The sequence below is a fragment of the Haliotis rufescens genome, unplaced genomic scaffold (genome assembly GCF_023055435.1).
Source record: "Haliotis rufescens isolate VD_foot unplaced genomic scaffold, xgHalRufe1.0.p SCAF_5, whole genome shotgun sequence".
Taxonomy (NCBI): domain Eukaryota; kingdom Metazoa; phylum Mollusca; class Gastropoda; order Lepetellida; family Haliotidae; genus Haliotis; species Haliotis rufescens.
In genome coordinates, this window is record NW_025964223.1 from 57,732,555 (window position 1) to 57,753,102 (window position 20,548).

Here is a 20,548-nt window from a genome sequence, read left to right on the forward strand (position 1 = left end):
GAAAATATATGTTCAATCTCATAAAACACCTCCAAGATACGTACGCTTCTCCTGGTGTTGTAAATCAATTCTAAAGTGTTTCTACATCACAAAACCACCCCTGATGTTTTAAACTGTTCTGTTGAACACTCATGATTATCGCCAGGAAACGCGAGTTCCTATGATTAACAACCTTTCTAAATATGAATATGTTTGGGTGTTTTTTTAACCGGAAACGCAACGATTTACAATAATACTGTCGATGTCCTTCAATTAAAGTTGCATATTCTAATATAATGTCAGATGCAACTGTAAGAAAAGATGTTCAAGGTTGTATCTGGAGTATGCATCTTTTATTGACAGTACTATGATGAATTTAAATGTTGTTTTGTAAATGAGTCAGGTCTTGGATATGCATTTGAAGTAGGGAAGAACATGAATACAATGACATTTTTTTTATGGATAACAACTTTTTTTATTTGTCACTGAATTGTCCGTATTGGCTTTGTTTGTGACAAAGAATAAAAGAAGATGTAATCCATAAAATGTTTCATGTGAAATTGAGTCTTTGAAAACAGGTTTGGTCTGTCACGTAGATCCTATCCGGTAAGTCGAGTACTTGATGTGTATTGCTACAAGCAGGCACGCTGATGTCCACGTGTGATTTTGGGTGCGCTTATCAAAGATGAGATTAACATATGATTCAAATGAAGTGGGGTTACCTCTGCACATCGATATGGGAACCCTTAAACCAAAGTGCCTTCAGTAAGAAGATTAGATGGAGTATGAGAACAGCAGAATGGTAACAAGGTTGTCATCTGAAATGGAGCTGATGTAATGCTTTATCAACAGGCAACACTTAGGATATAGATGAGGCAGTACGGGTGGTCTGGTGATTAAAGCTTAAGCTCGTCAAGCCGAAGGGCCGGGTTCTATTTCCCACATAGGTACGATGTGAAGGCCAATTTCTGGTGCCCTGGGCCCCGTCGCGATATTGCGTGAATATTGCTAAAATCGGCGTAAAACCATACTCACTCACTCACTCACTTTGGTCTTTCTATGAAATGAGAAAGTGGATGAATGAGTGAATCAATGAGCGTATGATGCTTATAGCATTACACTGGACAACATCGTGGCGGGGAACACCAAGAGTGGGCTTGACACGTTGCACTGCCGAAAATAGGGCTGAAACAGTGACGCATTATTGTTGCAAATGTACAACAACGAAGCAGCAATCTCGACTACTATTATTCAAATATGCTATCAACATCTGGGCTATGAAATAATGAAATGATTTTTTTTATTGTGTGTCTATGGCAATTGAGAATTTTTAATTTATCTCAGCCAGTCATACAGTCTCGACCTTGAACTGCAGCCATCACCTTACACTTCCAAGAGTGGAAGTGTTCGTAGTGATGACGCTCCAACTATATATATCTTCCAATGTTCTGGCTAAACTGTCGCTATTCTATTTAGGAACCAATTTTAAATGTCTCATGCGTGAAAGCGACTCACTTTGCGGACTTAAATATGCCTCAGAATGCTCCCTCGTGAACGTATTCCCACCGCCGTTCAAGTCAAGTTGAACCTTGTCTTCTGAATTTCACAATATGGAACTGCCGGTGACAGACCAATTTTGACACGAACCATCGTGAGGTGTCTGTTTCTGTAAACTGTAAGGTCCTCTGAGTACTGGGTAAAAGTAATTACTTTAAGGTGACCGGTGGTCAGTGACGGATTGTCCATTTAGGTCAATTGTCCACCTAGATTATGCGGCTAATGTCATCTGGGGTTACAAACAGCAATACATTTAATGCCTCCTGCAACTCATGGCACAGCGTTTCCGTTTCGATGAAGACTCTACATAGAATTATCAATGCAAGCGGAGACATGGTAGAATATCACAGCAACTGATTTGTATAATTGAGCTTTCCTGAGCAAAGCTATTGAGGATTTGTGCACGATCCATACATCGGTTGACAGCAGAAACGTCGGCAGCAGCATGTACGTAGACGAAAGTTGATACGGTTTCACTGCTCGGAATGTTCTATGAGGACTAGTTGGTGCATCATTCGATAAATTCTTCCACGCTGTTGCCGGGCCAAATACATTTCTGTATCTGGGAAGGAATTATTACTTTCGCTCAAGAGATGATGGCAACGCTTGGATATGATATTTCACTGCAAATCCCTGCAATGACATTCATTATTTGAATGCGCTTAAGCATTAGTGTTACAATGGAGATTTAAACACAGGGGATCTGTTTTTATCCACTCATGTTGGAGAATTCTTGATTGTAAGAGCAATAAACATCCTTTCAAGGATATTTATCGCTCATGATAGCTTTGTGAGACCATTATAAACGCTGCGTCAGAACCAGCACTCGTGTGTAGCGCATGAGTACTCAAATACACGTTTTGGAGGAATGCCTGTCTGGCATGCATGTGTGTACTTTGAAAACATATTTCTATATCCATTTATAGAGTTCTTTTTAATGTTCTTTAAATTGAAAGGTTTTGTATAAATATCTTTTTCAGAGAAATGCGACATCACCCAGCTGCTTGTCATTGCAAAGATGTGTAATATGTTATCCCTGATGCACATTCTCAAATGTTGCAGATCACGCTGATCCCATAGTGATTGGATCTATAGCTGGGTGTGGAACACTCATCGCAGCTCTTGTCCTCGCGGCAGCGTGGTTTATTTGCAAGAAGAAGCGTCCACCTTTGTTCCTAGATCCAGACCAGATGCAGTTTACTCATGACTACCTCTCTGACAGGAACATCCACATCAGCCAGAGTACCCCTGACCTCATCGAGGTCAACCAAACCCCACCAGAACCTACCAGTAAAAAGTCTCCATCGAAAAGAGGTATATTTCAGATAAGTTCTCGGCAATGGACACTGCCAACAGTTCCCCAACGTCATCAAACATTCCAGCGAATGCTTTCACATCGCCTTGACTTATCCAATATTGAGTTCTCTGTACAGAGCATCAAACATAAAGAGCAACCGGAACTTGGAGCCATTAAACCAGAACTTTACAAACAGGCATCTGTTGATTCACTAAGGTCGGAACATACCCCTTGTGGAAAGTTATTCTTTAGCCTGAAGTACGTTCAAGAGCAGGGAAGTCTTTTCGTGAGCATTAACCGTGCGGAGAATCTTCCTGCTAAAGATTTTTCAGGAACGTCAGATCCTTACGTGAAGGTGTATCTGTTGCCTGACAGAAAGACGAAGCACCAAACCAAAGTTCATAGGAAGACTTTAACTCCGGAGTTTAATGAAACATTTGTCTTCAGCGTGAACTATGAAAACATCCCCTCACGGACATTGTACTTCAACTTGTATGACTTTGATCGTTTCTCACGCCATGACCTCATTGGAGCAGTGGTAGTCAAAGATATTCTCAGCGAAGGGAGTTTAGTCAAAGAAACTTTCTTTGTCAGGGATATTTACGTCACACAACAGGTAAGCTAATACTGTATTTCCTTATCTCCTTTCCACCGACCTAAAACAAATGTATGTCTTTGAATGTTTGTATTAGTTTGTTTCTCCCACTCCATATTGATAAAAGTGAGCAATATTATAATTAGAGTATAACATTTGTATGCGTTGCACAATTTGTACCGATAAACAAACAGCAGACTACCGTTCTGGTTGTTTTGATTTTTGTGGTAGAGACTCGCTGTTACACATTGTTTCACATGCAACACTATTTAGTCACCATTAAAACGGTTAATGAATGGATAATGATTTGCTTATAATTAAGTCGCTCTCCACAATTCAAACAAAATTCAAAACTACCAGCGATATATTCACCTTAGAATATATGAGTATATTACTTTCATCAGAGTTATACACAGCTTTCATTAAACCTCATAGACAAACGAATGCGATATGCTTCTGTGGGATTGTCATGAGTGTATTCCCTATGACGAATTTGAAGTGAATATGAAAATATATTTCTCATTTTGAACTGCGCCATAGAATGGGAGAATACATAATACCATTAATAGGTACACAAACACATTACTCGCATCCCCCAGACAAAGGAAAGGGCACTGTGCAACAGTCGGAAGAATTCAGATATGGCATTTCACTTCCACTTAGGAACCTACTTCCGACTTGCTATCATCTGAAGACATATAATCAGCTAAACCTGTCTTTGTCACACTTTAAGGAAGATTGCTTTTAGCGATGCAAAAGACCCTTTGAGACGTAGTCGCACGATGGGCACCTGGGTCGTTGTCTAACAGAACCTTTGTGCCTCAGGGAACACACTGTCCCGCTCCATCTTAGTAATCACGACACACTTGTTCCGCGTCAAACACACACTTTCTTGAGGATGTTGAATTGTGATATATCAACCAGTTGCCTTCTTGGGTAAACGCATGCATCCCATACAAACACACTTAATGGGACCACGTTATCTATAACAAGTGTATCAAGCATCTATTTCTAAGACCTACTGTGTAATGTTTTCCTATTGGCAAGGTTCCCATCAAGCAAGTGATTAACAGCATACTAGATGCATAAATGTTTTATATAGCTCTGAACATATGTTTGGGTTTTCACTAAACATCAAGAAAATGGTTTGTAAACGCAGTCATACGGATTTAATGTATATTGCATTGTGTCATACAAATGTCTGTCAGTGTGCGTTCAAGCGAAATTAGGACGGAAGGTCAATGGATGGAGAAACCCTAGAGAATGAGCAATGTCTACTTTTGGTGTTCGGGGGCTATGGCAACTGAGAGGTTCCACTTGCGTATGATACGATCGAGCATCTTTGTGTCGAACTTTGATATGTCGAATTTAAAGTCGACTCGAGACGCAATTCCGGCAAAATAATTCATAATTATTTCACAAGTCGTACATAATGTCTAAGCAGTGAAGTATACAAATACCGTAAAAATATTTTAAAAATTAAACTAAATCTATTCTGACTAATAAGCTATAGATGGATATTAGCTATAAATTTGCAATGTTTATCGTCAGAAATAAGGCTACAGAGTTTTCAACGTCGTAGTCAGACGCATTTCATCTATATTACGGCGGTGTGTACTCGAGTCTGGGTCTGACAAACCTGAGGTACGATGACACTGATGAACCACTTCATCGATCCAGACCACTCAATCCGAATGGGTCACCTCTTGCAGTACGACTATGGCCCCAATGGGGTTGGAATTTAGTATAAAATCCATAGAATAAGAGTTTTGTATTTAATTTACCTCACCGCTGTCATCCATACAGGATTCTGAACAAGAAAGACACCAGTTCCATGAGGCGATATTTGGGCTAAGACTTTCGAAACTCTATTGTCAAGTTTGGCCGTTGTTTTGTGGAGCTAGGTCATCTTCGTACAGCCGCCTGTAAAAAAACAGTGCCATCAACATGCCATGTTGTCCTGGGTTTCTGATAGATCATGCACGCAGATCGCCGTTATTGGTGGTGATGTACTCACGAAGAGTGACCAATGAAAAGGTTGTAACAGGACAATAAAACCACAATGTGGGGCATTCACATGGTGTGAACATAACTATCAGATAATGAGTTTTCTTAACGAATGATACCATTAAAACCTTCGGAGACACCTTTACCATGCCCCGCTCTCCCAAAAAGATCGTAGCAAACAATGTTGCTTTATGTGAGTTACAGTAGCCGTTGCCCTATTTCAGCTGTTGCTGGCATGTTAGTATAACAATGTCACCTTTTACACATACTATTTGAGATTCCTATATAAGGATGATTGAACTGTACAAATAGAAAGATAAGATGCTAATACATTTACCTTCAGAAGAAGTAATTGCATTTTCTTCACTAAATTACGTATTCGCACCAGAGGACATTAACCATGATAGAGACTGAAAATGTTTCAGTTCTCTTTATCAAAGTAAATTACATTCGATCAGTAATACAATGTGCATTTACATATCAACATCTACCACATGGCAAAGGTTAATATCACTCGCCTTAAGAGGTTTGTAGTATGAAGTATTACATGTTTTGCCTTAGGGAATGTTCTCTCAAACACGTCAAACATGCAACATGTCTTATTATCCAGTAGGAAATTTATGAAATTTAACTCCAAGGCCACTGGCCACTGGCCAAGACATTGATCTGTTCGTAATTTAACTTCACTGTTTATTCTCTCTGTGTTTATATTTATCAACAAAGGTCAATATATTTCAATTCACTTCTTCAACTGCCTGTCAAACGTCATCATTACTGTTACTATGCAACATTGATATAAGAAAATTTAATATTTTATGGGATGTCGTGATAGCTTGATATATTATTATCTTTTCAAATATTACCCAACAGTTCATATAATGGTTGGTGTTTTTCTGTGATAACGGACATTGTTATAAGCTACAAACACTATGAAATATAAACACCTGATCATGTGTATGCGTCCAAAAGCCGCGACAGTTTCTTTTAAAATGACAATAATGTAGGTATTAAGGAGTCGACATGTGACTTTATCGTCTTGCTTTCATATCTAATAAAAATAAATCTCTATAGATCCAAGGGCATGACTGTGGATAAAATTACATGCACATGTGGATATATTGATACCCAGTTGTCTTCACACAAAAAGGAATGAGTGAATATCAATTTGTATATCATTATGTTTGTACAAAGAACCACACGTGAAAATATAGATCCTTTCCTTAACTGCGTACGATGTCAACTTGAAATTGATCTCCCCTCAAACCCCCCAAGGAACCACAACACACACACATACACCCTTCCCCAAAACAATAAGTTGTTACATTTGTAAAAATGTGTTAGATTACTTAAAGTGTCATTTGTAAATAAGCCCGTTGCGCTCTTTCATGTCCGTGAAATATATATTTATATATTATTCCGTTTTCTGGAAATATATTTAATTAAGGGGACACCCTTTTGTGCAACGGCGGTAAAATGCGCATTTAAGATGACCTGAGGGTCATTTCGATAAAGATATGCATAACTCGCATGTGTGTTTAACGCCGCTTTTAACGGTATTCCAATCATATCACGGCGTGTCAGCTTAATGTGGGAGAAAAGCCCGAGGTGATGTAGGTCTTAGACGTTTACCACCTCGGTGAAACCCACGAGCACGAGTATGGTGCTGACAAATCTAGATACATAATCGGGTCCAACCGGAATTCTGACCAACAATCATAGGTTTCTGGCGTGCCCAAGGGACGCAACTCTAGATCTGCACAGCGAATTGAGGCGCCGTGACCCCATTTAAATTCGAACTTTAAAGAATGAAATATGTTTATCTCATGTGGAACCATTGTAAGCCTGTTTGCAAATAAGACATCAGTGGAACTATCGCTGAGACTTTTAGAAAAGTCCGACGCCATTGTGTAAACATTTCAAGGAGAATAAATTCATGTCCTGTGGAAAATAATTGAAAGTTATTGACATGCTATCGGTCTGTGATAACAGGTTTGCACGTGAATATAGCATTAAAGCTATCAACTGCGACATGAAGCTTTATTTGAGGCGTTCTTTTAAACCGATCTCATTGAACATCATCAGATTCGATTCGATTTATTTATTAAGGAAGGTGAGTTCATCGCGGCTCCAGCCCAGTGGCGTGTCAGAACATGATGACCTTTCAGCTTAAGATGGTTTTGTGGAAATAGTCATCCAGCCTTTGATTAAACTGTAAATGAACACTATTTATCAAATACGTCTCCAGTCGACGAGCTATGTGGCGCTGTATGAATTATTAAGTGCAAAGGAAATCAAAACTAACAACACCCAATGAAGTGTCGGCATAAGATGTTTCTAAAAACAATCTATATGAAAATACATTTGAAAAATAAAATAACTTGTCTTCTTAGTGTTGTACGGGAGTATATTGTTCTGATTGCATTTTGTAATATTGTCCCTTATAATGCATTGCACGTACCGGACAATATTGATATTTCTCCAGGGACCTTTCAGATTTGGTGCAGCATTAAAGGTGAAAATGTGATGAATAACATGCCAGAGAGACTGGCCCTATGCAGGATATTAAAGCCACAAATTGCCTTGCTTGTCAATTTCAGAACAAAAGTGTCATTTATGCATCTGTTATGCAGGGAAAGTAAGAACGAGTGTGTTTCAGGTGGAATTGATTGGAACTGTGTTCCTGTTTACATCTCGTAATGTATCCAAATTACCGCAATAATGTCACTCACGTTCATGTTTATGATGCTAGGAATGTTGTATTAAGCCTTAACGTTGTTGTTTGCCATGTGAGTGTTGGTCAGTCCCATCGGGAATTCAGGAAAGGAAATAATATAGCCCGTTTGTCACAATCAATCCTTTGTGGGACCAAGAAATATGAATTATGTTGCCACTTTGTCATTTTTTATGCCACACATGAGATTTGTCTTCCATATTTTTGCACACTGCAAGGGAAGGTAACTCCATACACATTTCAGTGACTTCACTACATGTTTCTATGACAAGGTTTCATTTTCGTACATCCTTGATATAGCTGGGATGCTGCTGTGTGCAGCGTTAAACAACAAAAAGTCTACAATATTTTCGCACCGAGCTAATAAAAAAATGTTTGCATCTTCATGTCAGTCCGACTGAAGCAGAAACAAACGTGAGTTATCTTTATACTATCGTTGCATACCATTCTTGATTCTAGAGTGTCGATACTATATTAAGGAGACAATGCTCGTAGGACGATTGTACACAAATATATATGTACGTTGATTAAAACAGTCGAATTAACAATAGGTTGTCGCTGTAATAAATTAATAAAACTCAGTAAAAACCATTGTGTTAATAGAAATCGAAATGATGAAAAAACATTAATGTCTTGCACAGTTGCAAATGTGTCCATGAAACGGAACATCCTTAATCCATCCAGCTAGTTTGTCTGGGTCAGCGAAATTTGGATTGTAATGGAAGGAGGAATGTGTTTCAAATTTCAATCAGCAGGATCATGGGATTTTCAGAGTAGCGAAGGCCGAAACTACCGAACTCTATCGCATCTCATATCAACCTCTTAAGATGGTATCAGGATAGCCATCCTTCCCCTGTTGGTATTATTTCCCGAAATAGAAAGGAAATTGATTTACCGCTGCCCATTATCCGGCTTAATGACATTGTCATCAGCGTCGTTGTCCAAAAGATTTACAAGATTTCATACTAATGTCGTTCTACAGCGATATATATATATGTCAATGTCATTAAACCGGATAGTTCAAATATATATATATGTGTATCATATATATCATTTAAAGTACGAGACTGAAGAAATACTTGGAAGAGTATCCCCCAATCGCCAAAGAGTCGCCACCAATCATTCTGACCATTTGTCACATTTTCTTCCCAGTTTTAGTTTTACAAACCAATACCGATTAACTGTTGTTAGCACAGTCGTGTTTGGTGCAGTTGTACGGGTACACAACGTAAATGACTTGAAGTGCAACAACGTCTGGACACTTTGTCACATGAAACCAGGAGCAATCATCTCCATTCCTGTCAGAGATATCGGTCTGAAACAAACCGGGCCGGGTAATCGGTTTTAGTGGAACCGACTTATATCGGCTCCCTGCATCCGCAGCTTAGGGACATAACTGTCTGGAATTTAAAACGCTACGAAAAAAAGATAGGGATCGAGGGACGTAAAAAAATGCACGCGCTGCGAGGAAATCCGGAAACAATTTCCTTGAACGGTTATGAAGGACGAACTGCTGCAAGTGCCATCTCAGGAGCGGAATCTGCTGTAGACTTCATAATTGACATAGATTAAATAGCTACACCAGCACACTTTCGATACCATTCGAAACATTTTGTGTCGAATGATTCCAAATACGTTTTAACTTCTTTTCAAATGTTCTGTGTGTTTTCTCAGCACTTTGGTGAAACCCACGAGCACAAATATTAAAAGCTGCGGATCATAATGGTTGATCGTAAAAATGTACCAATTACAAATTTATTATGTACTTTAATTTAGAAGATTGAGTACAAAGTGTACTTAATGATATGTGATAAAATAGGATGTTCATATTCTGACAATATTTATTACACAAAGACAAATAATTACCAAACAATGTCAAATATATTTTATTGTCTTTCTGCATCGCATTACTGACAATGGCAACAAATAGGACATATGAATCACAGTCAAGACATTTATAGAAAACTCCTTATAGTTGGGCCTGTGAATGAAGCTACTTAAACCGTACTCAAAAGTGCCAATGTACTGTGGTTCCAAATAGTGTCCAGGAATTAATACACATGGATGTCAGGAAATCATTATTCATTCATGAAGCAACAAAGCCCTCTTTCAGGAAAATAATGCTTCCCAAATCTCACATTTAAAATCACTTCATGAATTTAAGCATCACGAGTATCCGACAACAACATCCTTGTTCCTACGGCTATGACTTTACAGTGGAAACAGATGTCAACGGCCTCGTTACAGGCACAGCAAGGGACATAACACACATCAGTTAAAGTCGGTGACACACGAGAATGAGGACAGTGGGTCAGTGATTGGAAGGTAATGAAAGTTGACACAGCGTTTTGAAAACAAACACTGTTGCAATGAGAGCTGACCCTACATCCAGCGATGACTATCGCATAAACATTATCAGCAGCAGCCTTGCCTTTCGGCTACTATTTTGATTTGAATATAAAGGCTGACGTTTGGAAAGTGTCCATGTCAAATGATATTTTCTTTCCCAGGAGTGTCCTTTTTTTAAAACATGATATAGACAGCTGCACACACATTACTATACTGGTGTCCTATTGCATACATTCATTACACCCTACTTATAGTTCTAACAGCTTCTCAACATTGTCGTAATATCAAAAAGGTTAGGTTTAACGATGTGTTCAAGATTACATAGTACTTATATAGAGAGATGCATGTTCGTGTGTGTGTGTTTGGGGGTGTGGGGGGAGGGGGGGGGGGGGGGTAGTACTATGCCGATACACTGATTAACAATGCTTAACATGAAAACACCACCCAGACACAGTATACTGACTCCGAGCCGACCAGTTCTTATTTTATCCACTTTATGCCTGGCGCCAGGCAAGGTAACAACGAGTACTATCTTTTAACGTCTTTTGGTATGACGTGGCCTGGTATCGAACCCCTGACGTTCCGCTCTCTGGGCAGACACTCTACCACAAGACTATGGAGACGGTCTTCTGATGCCTAGGAACAGAACTTTAGGTACCACATGTATCGCAGCTCATCTATTGTATACCATGCATGTGTTACCACTTGCACGACGTCAACGTGAACTTATCAAGACAACAAGAAATGACTTCCTAGAAAATCCAACTTTATCTGGAACTTTAAAAAAACATATTTGAGAGGTTTATGTAACGTAGCTGTGTTGACGGGAGGAAGTTATGTTTTAGCGCTAAGAAGTTTAAGAAACCTTCACGATGATAGCCACATTGTAGGATGAACAAAAAAGACCAATTTTTCCCGAAATGTGCGTTCGTGATCCGCGGCCGCTTAAAGGCCAGAACCTCTTCGCGCAGTACAAAAAGCCTTTATTAAATAGGAAATTAGATCATTTATCACTGCCTTTTAACATGAACTTGCCTTCAACACGAGTAATGCACTTCATACCTAAATATCACCATGACATTATGCCACTTTAATGCTGCTTACGCCAGTGATAAGAAATTATTATTCTTGACGACTTTTAGGATTATTGACGATATGACACTCATCTACTAACCAGGTAATCCACAGCGATGACCATTACTCATAAAGTTAGTGACAAATATACTTAAACAAATAAATTATTCAGAAAAAAAAAATTTGAATTTGATAACTTTTAATCTTTAATAAAATGGAAGGTCATAGAGGAGAGAAAAGCAGGCCAGTCGGTATTATTGCTTTCTCCCATGTACAGGAAACCGGTTTTTTTCATGCTGTTTTGGACTTTAATTTGATTTTCTCACTTCTCAGAATCAAATTAAAATCCAAACTGAAGCGCAACAACTGATTGATGCAAATGATGTTTTCTGTTGTGATTGATGATTCACTTGATTAATGGAAAAGAGAAATAATTACAATGGGAGCGAATTTCTGGGATTTCTCAATATAACATTAAATGTACTTTTATATGTGATCTATAATCGGTTCCGAAACCTGAGCAAAACCGTTCTTGTAACTGTTTCCTTTGGGTATTGTTCAGGTTGATATGTCAAGGAAACAAATTCGTGATTTACACATGTGCGTCAAAGGGTTTTGCCTCCATTGAGGCGATTAGGCACCGACCATTTGATATTCTGGGGTGGGCTGGGTTTTTGTAAGGTGATTGAATATATCTTTTCGCTACACCTGCATTACCAGATGAGCCTGAATATTTTCTCTTAAGAAACACACCTTGCAACAACGTATTTTTTGTGGCAGACAATTTCCCCTAATTTTCAACAGTCTGAATCCTAATTACCCTTTTAAAGCGGCCCGTGAAGATCGGGGTAGAATAGGTCTTCAGCAACCCATGCTTGTCGTAAAAGGCGACTATGTTTGTCGTAAAAGCCGACTAACGGGATCACGTGGTCAGGCTCGGTGACTTTGTTGATTCATGTCATCGGTCCCAATTGCGTGGAACGATGCTCATGTTGTCAATCACTGGATTGTCTGGTCCAGACTCGATTATTTACAGACCGCCGTCATATAGCTGTAATATTGCTGAGTGCGGCGTTAATCAACAAACCAAGCCAAACCAAACCCTTTAAAGAATTATCTGAAACAATTCACATATTTCGATGAAATCACATAATTTCACACCACCCGCCCCCAGATTATCAAATCGTCGGTCCCTTTGGTCCTTGTGGTCGAAGGCGTAAAGTCAAGGTGCATCATTGAATTATCGGGGTTTAAATCCAACATACCACCCAAGTTCCACGTCTGTTACCAGCGTTAACCTCTTTATTACATTGACACACCGTGATATGGCTGCCCTCAGTGGAGATAAACTCACTCACTCACTCACTCACTCACTCACTCACTTACTCAATAGACCCGTGAACCCATGCTTGCCGTAAAAGATGACTATGCTGTCGTAAAAGGCGACAAACGGGATCGGGTGGTGCATCGCTGATGCATGTCATCGATCCCAACTGCGTGGATCGATGCTCATGATATTATTCACTGGATTGTCTGGCCAAGACTCGATTATTTTCAGACCGCCGTCATATTGCTGAGTGCGGCGTTAAACAAGAAACCAACCAACCAACCACTGACTCAATATGATGAAACACGGATTTTGAAAATTATTTTTCCTTATGTATAACATGCCTAAAGTAAATATTAATCATCGTCGATTGACCCGTTCGTCACCATCTGTTTGACGTCAACACTTCATTTAGGTTAATAACTTATTTAGTACATGCTCATGAGTGCAATTTGATTGGACGGCTGTTTATAGTGTCATTGGAATAGGATTTCAAGTCGAAACTCGGGTATGGATGTATCCCGGGTATTTATCACAACTGAAAGTTAGATAATGTGAGTCCCTGAGACGCATAGATTCAGAATGCAAATGTCCTACAAGATGCATCCTTGCGTCAGTGGCTGTATCCATCGTAGCATCGTAACATTTCCTGAAGTAAAGGAGGCGGTTCGCTCGTCACACCGAAAACCCGAGTTCGATTCCCCGCATGGGTACGATGTGTGAAACCCATTTCCCGTGTCCCCTGTCGTGAAATTGCTAGAATGTTGCTAAAACGACGTAAAGCTAATTAAAACCTTCAATAAAAGAAGCTCTACACATACCTCGACATACACTTGTGTGAGTCTGTGTCTATGCAAATAAAAAGAACTGCTCTTTAGAGTTGAACGACGATCAGTATACCTGATATTCAGAAACAGATAAAATCTTAGATTATTTCTCAGCCAAAACACCCATCATGCTAAACTTAATCTTTCTTTCCCTGCGCATCTTTCATTTCAATCAGATAGCTCGGTTTTTTTGTGCCCGATTTCCATTTACATGTGATTGTGAAAAATGGAACAGAAATGAAATTTGACTGAGAGCAGCATGGAATGTTTTTTTGTAATAGAAATCAATACTAATAGATAGAACGTTTTATCGTCTATTCCGTTGACGCTAGCGTGCCGCTGGTGAACAACACGCCGATGACAGGTTAATGGCACCACTAAATGGCGGACAGGCTTTTGAGCCTAAGGTCACCAGGAAAACGTATATTTGTGGCGTATGTCCACGACAAGAACATTCCGCTCATTAGTCATCGAGAACTTGCGTCTTCTCTAGCTTTGAGTTGAACATGGCTCATTTTGCTGGGCTGGCGAATGGCCAATGTGGGCTGAGAAGTGGTGTATTGTTTGCCAAGAATAAATGTAATTCTCTTTGAACTGCTACTAATGTCAATTTAGTGAAATGTCATGTCAATTCATATTGTTTGGCTAAATTGTTTTCAAGAGAATAGAACCGCCACAGTGGTGTGGTGATAGAGCGTCTGTCAGGAGAGCGGAAGGTCAGTGGTTCGATATCCTGGTAGCGTCATACCCAAATACGTTATAGGGTGGTACCTATTGTTACCCTGACTGGTGATAGGCATTAAGAAGATGAAACAAGGACTGGTCGGCTCGGAATCAGTATTCTACTTGGGAGTGGGGTATCCATGTTAAACTGTGACATGGTATCTTATGGTATAAAACCGGCATTAGTCAGGACTAGTGCAAGCATCGTACATGCACGTCACTATATGAATGAAATAACCTTGAACACAACGCTAAACTCATTCCACCTCACCTACCTTCATGGAAAGAAGTATGTTATTGAAACACTTATCAACATTCGAAATATATTTATAAAAAAGCTTATCGACATCATTTCCAACTCGGATGCTTTATTAGTTATTTTCATGACGTTATTTCACCGACAGGACGTCATTTTCACCGATATGACGTTATTTTATCGAGTTGAAAAAACAACCCTTTGTACGTGTAAAATGCCTAAAATACATGTCCCCCTTCCACTAAATGTTTTGGGAAACACACAAGTAAAAGTGTATCCATCGTCGATTACCTTGACGTGTTTATCATGTGTTCATTCTACTACGATATACACCTTGCACCGATTCGCCACGAAAGTTCATTTCGGAAGTTAATATATCATTCGGTCTTATAACGTATCCGTCGTCAAACGCGTCGCAATTCGCTGTGCAGAGTTGCGCCCCATGGGAAGGTCAGAAACCTATGAACCCTGATTATGTTTCTAGGTTTGTCACATACTCGTGCTCCTGGGTTTCACGAGTTTCACCAGTTTCACCAGTGGTAAACGTCTGAGACCTGCATCTCCCAAGGCTTTTTTTTGTCTTCGGACACTATTCAAAGCTGAGTTAAATCACTCGCTCATCCATTTAGAAAACACTTTACGTTCGGACCAATCTACAATTGGAGCTACTGTCAGAGTTGCCCTGCACATGACCATAAATGACATACAACCTCACTCCAAGGGACATTATGTGTGAATGGGTTAATTATGAACATGTGCACTCAATGAGAAATCAACGCTAATGGCAACTTTACCAACACAATTGATATATATACTGGCTGTAAAACGCCCATTGTCAGGCCAGATACAGAAGACACGCACATCGTGAATTTTTAAAGGCTTTTCGTGATTGAAGTCAAAACAAATGCTTTGTATCGTATTCGAAGAACGACTGGTCCTACATCGCGTCTGGACACACTTGCAGATCGTTCCCAATATCCATGCTCTTAAAACCAGAACCGCGGGAAACGCGATTGATGGATTGCCTTTCCATTTGTCATATGTCACTGCAAATGCTAGCCTCCATATGTTGGTCACGTTATCGAGGTCTAGGGTCCTCTGCTCCTATGCTTGTACGCATCCTGCAACTGCCTGACTTGATATTATTCCCGAAGGAAATTATACGGAAAGAATGATACTCCATGGAGAAGATATCTTTTTCAAACATTTGATAGATTATGTAAATGCCAGTAATGATATTTAATCAATTTAAATTACTCACTGATCATCATGTTTTGCTTGTTGAACATGAATGTGTCTGTTTGAACGTGTATTTTACCTTCCCAGGTCTCAATCAATAATCCTCGGGTTTGACAAGTGGAATTGCAGGAATACCTACTGTGTGGTTCGCATAGTGTTGAGTTTATCAATAATATTTTTTTGGTGTAATATGAGTATGATTAAAAGATGTTTGTGATACGAAGGTTCAATCATGATGTTCACAACAGCTTAAACCTAGTTCATGGGAAGATGAGAAGAGCATATCTTTGTGTTCTGATGCTTGATAATGTTTCAAAGGCCATCGCTTTACATAATAAGAAAAATTAATTAATTAGATAAAAAAGGCTAGGAAATAATTGCACCCTATACCTGAATAACATAACAGCCTGAAAATTTGTTTTAATTTTAACCAAAACACAGGGCTGAGTCAAAAAGTTCTAAGCCAGACTAACTTTCAGCTACCGTTTGTATATTAGTGACAGCCAGTTAAACGTGATTGGGGTCCAAATGGACACAGAAATGGAAAAGAACGAGTACCGTGCAGTCATCAATTTTTTTACTTCAGAGAAAAGTACTTCCCAAGAAATGCAAGAAATTCATGACCACATGTCATAGGTGTATGGGAATAAGTACCTTAACTATTTCACAGTTTAACGTTGCGCAGCTATGTTTAAGACTGGGAGAACAAACCTTAATGATGACCCAAGGTCTGGACGTCCCTCAACTTCCATCAATGAAGATTCAATCGAGGAAATAGAAAAACTTGAACTGTCAGATAGACGTATTACTATTGCTGACACAGGTCTAAGCCATGGATCCATTGGAACCATTATTCATGAACATTTACAGATGAATAATATATCTGCTCGTTGGGTGCCAAAGTTTTTAAATTCTGATCTCAAGGCAAAAAGAACTGACATTGCCAGAGAAATTTTAGACCTAATTGAGAAGGATTTCGTCAAATTCAAAACGAGATTAGTAACGGGTGATGAAATATGGGTGTACCACTACTATCCCGAGTCAAAACGTCAATTCATGGAATGGACCCATTCAACTTCTCCGGTACCAAGATCTTCTTCAAGATCAGTAAAGAAAGTTAAAGCCAATGTATTATGGGATGCAAAAGGTGTGATCCTTGTTCATTACTTAAAAAATCAAAAGACGATTACCGGTGCCTACCATGCTGATTTGCTTCATTGCCTAAAGGATATTATCCAAGAAAAGCGGTGAGGAATGCTGACTGCTGGAGTTCTACTTCATGACAATGCCTCTTCCCACACCTCTCGACTTGTAAAGGCTGCTGTGCGACAAGGTGGGTTCGAAGAGCTTCCTCACCCTAGCATCAAGAACACCTTCGTGGAAACGACTACGATAACCTCAAAGCTGGGTGGCTTCAGAAAACTTCTTCCTGACTGGAATAGAATAGCTTCACTATCGATATGAAAAGTGTATTGAAAAGCAGGGAAAATTAAAAACACTTTACAATTGTTGTTTTGTTTGTTATGATTAGATCTTTGACCAGCCCTCGTATATTAAAACGTAAACAGGGCGCGTCCGACATGTGCTAACACTTTTCGCGAACACCTGGTGTCATCACTGATTTCAGTGATCAATTTATAAAATTTTCACCGCTACGTCCTTGGCGTCGTTTGCCCTTTACGTCTAATGGAATTGGCAGATAATCGAAACTGGTTATACTCTAGCCCTGACGTTTTAAATGTTTTGGAATATACCTAATGCCCTTTAAGTTTTGCGATTCCACACAAACAGAATTAGATGTTGTTAATGCACTGGTACAGTGTTAAGTTGAAATAAACATAAGTATTACTAAACATTTCCATACGTTCTCCTCCCCCGAGCTCCTTCGTGACATGACCAATCCCCGGTCAGTAACCCAATCGACACTAGAGACGCATAGACCCGTAATATGTTTTGGCCCTTTAATGAAATATTGGACATATCTAAATATCACAGGAGCGCTTTCCGGTCTTCAACCAACACTTCCCAGCAAGTAAACACCGTCTCAATCCTTAAAGACCAATATATCTTGACAGGTAATATGTCAGTATTAACCGTTACGTCTATGCTTGCTTTCAAGCTATTACGTGTTACATCTACCATCGACTGTCAGGAACGACGGTGCACAGTCGACCAGCCTAATGATTCAATTGTCTCGTGGCATGGTCCTTGACCTTCAAGCCACACTTGATGTATTCTCAAGTAAAATAATGAGGTAATTCAACACAGTCTACTCAATAATTGCAACAGGTGCCTTCCAATTTCACTGTGGCTTTAGATAATAGAGTTATACGTCGGACGTAGCATGGCCTTGGGTCCTGAATATCATATATCAAAGCTACTGACTCGCTATCTCAGTCAGTGCATCTTCCTAAGTGAGTAGCATGCTAATAATTGGTAAAATTTCATATATATATATACATTATCAGCCTGGTGTGTGTCCGTACAGTGAGCATAATGTTCATTATCATACACCTACACATGTAGCAATAATGTGAGGCATTTTGCATGTGCGATACAGCCAACATGGAGACAGTCATATCACAGGGGGTGTAATAACCAGGCCCGGATTACACCCCTGCTTGGCTGATATGGCTTGTCAGTTCATTTCGAACGGGCGATCAATATCTGCCGGGTGGTAAGAAATTAGAATTACGTCCCTTTGTGCGTCGTCTGCTCGCCTGCTCATCTCGCTTTCCCGCCATAATGACTTCAAAACAAGGTGAACATATTCACTTGCAAATAGATACATTTTACATTTTTTTGTTACGGTATATGATAAAAAGGTTATTTTATGTCAGTTTTCATATCATTCCCCCATATCAGCCCTCTGGCCATCGGACCTCGGGTTGATCTTGGGGACTCGGGCTAATATTGGGGTCTCGGGTTGATATGGAGGTCTCGGGCTAATATGGGGGTCTCGGGTTGATATGGGGGTCTCGGGCTAATATGGGGGCCTCGGGTTGATATGGGGGTCTCGGGCTAATATGTGGGTCACGGGATAATATGGGGGTCTCGGGTTGATATGGGGATCTCGGGCTAATATGGGGTCTCGGGTTGATATGGGGGTCTCGGGCTAATATGGTGGTTTCAAGCTAATATGGGGTTCTCAGGCTGATATGGGGTTCTCGGGCTAATATGGGGGTCTCGGGCTAATACGGGGGTCTCGGGCTGATATGGGGGTCTCGGGCTAATATGGGGGTCTCGGGTTGATATGGGGGTCTCGGGCTGATATGGGGGTCTTGGGCTAATATGGGGGTCACGGGCTATGATATGAAAAACCTCTAATCATCATATTCACGATACAGGAAAAGACTCGGGAAAGAATTTCTTTTTCACATGGGGTCATTCTTTAGGACGTATTTTTACTCACTGAACGTCACTATATGACTGAGATACTGCCGATGTGACGTTAAATTTTAACTCACTGAAGTAACTTTAAAATCAAATGCCGAAGTTAGTAAAGGTCTCCCTACAGTGGCATTTCATACAGTGCCAAATGAGTTGCCATGTTTTTAAAAGAAGCACCCATAAACCGGGACCCCCTGTCTAAACTTACTTGAATCGTGTGGCAATAGTTGATTTAACAAGTCGTAATCGCATCGATGTATACAGCTAGATTATTCAAACTAGTCCCTGCAAGGTGGCCTCATGATACTAGGTGGTTTGGTTTCTTGCATCGAAAACAATGTCCCTTAAATACAAAGTATGAGTTTGTGCTAGTAATAGGAACATAATGCTGCAGCTCATCACCTATCCGACATATACAGGGAGATCTTCCCGAGGCAAGAGAGTTAACTGTATATAAAAGTCCAGTTTCCAACCTTACCGAACTAGGCTGGTATTATGGAGTTACATTTTGGCTGGACTAACGAGTCTATGCATAGTCCAATCAAAATCGCGCACCGAAATCAAAATCCGGTTCGTAAACTGTCGTGCACATTTCGGTTAATTGCAGGATTTGCAAAGCATGTGCACCGCCAACTCGTTGTCATCAGATATTTTCCAAATCTTTTCATGTTTTTAATCAAGGTGCTCACGTGATTTGATGCATTTCGCGATGTAAGACCCGTTTTATCACAATATAGATCTGATTGGCCCATAGGAGAGGCTTAGAAGGGATATAATTGGTAATAGCCACTGGTGGCGCTACGATCGAGCCCAGTTATTCTAGCCTAGTTCGGCAAGGGTGGAAACTGGACTTTTAAAGTCAGTTAACTCTCTTGCCTCGGGAAGATGATACACGGACGAATCGCAAGTGATATTTTAAATGGATAATTACATGTCATAATGTGTTTGATGTTAGTACATTAAGGCCAGTGTTGCAATATATTGACCGGTGCTTATATATCTTTCATAAAAGAGAAATGTTATATGCATTTGGCTTATGTCGAATAATCTAGTCAGTAAGCACTTTCATATACCTTGTTACCTTGGCCACAAATCAGTTGAAGGTTAACAGCGTTGGTCGCGGTGAGTAGTTGGATGGGTGACCGCGTTTGGCAGCTTGCAATTGACTCCTTGGAGTTTTTAGGGCTTCTATCCTGC

The 20,548-nt window shown here is 39.9% G+C and overlaps 1 protein-coding gene across 1 annotated transcript in view; it reads left to right on the forward strand.

Moving 5' to 3' along the window:
- Nucleotides 1–20,548, forward strand: part of LOC124123608 (synaptotagmin-9-like) — a 71,039-nt gene that overhangs the window by 39,268 nt on the left and 11,223 nt on the right. The window contains exon 2 of the mRNA XM_046486816.2: nt 2,599–3,449. Within this exon, the coding sequence (XP_046342772.1) occupies nt 2,599–3,449 (851 nt within the window). The remainder of the gene's footprint in view (nt 1–2,598; nt 3,450–20,548) is intronic.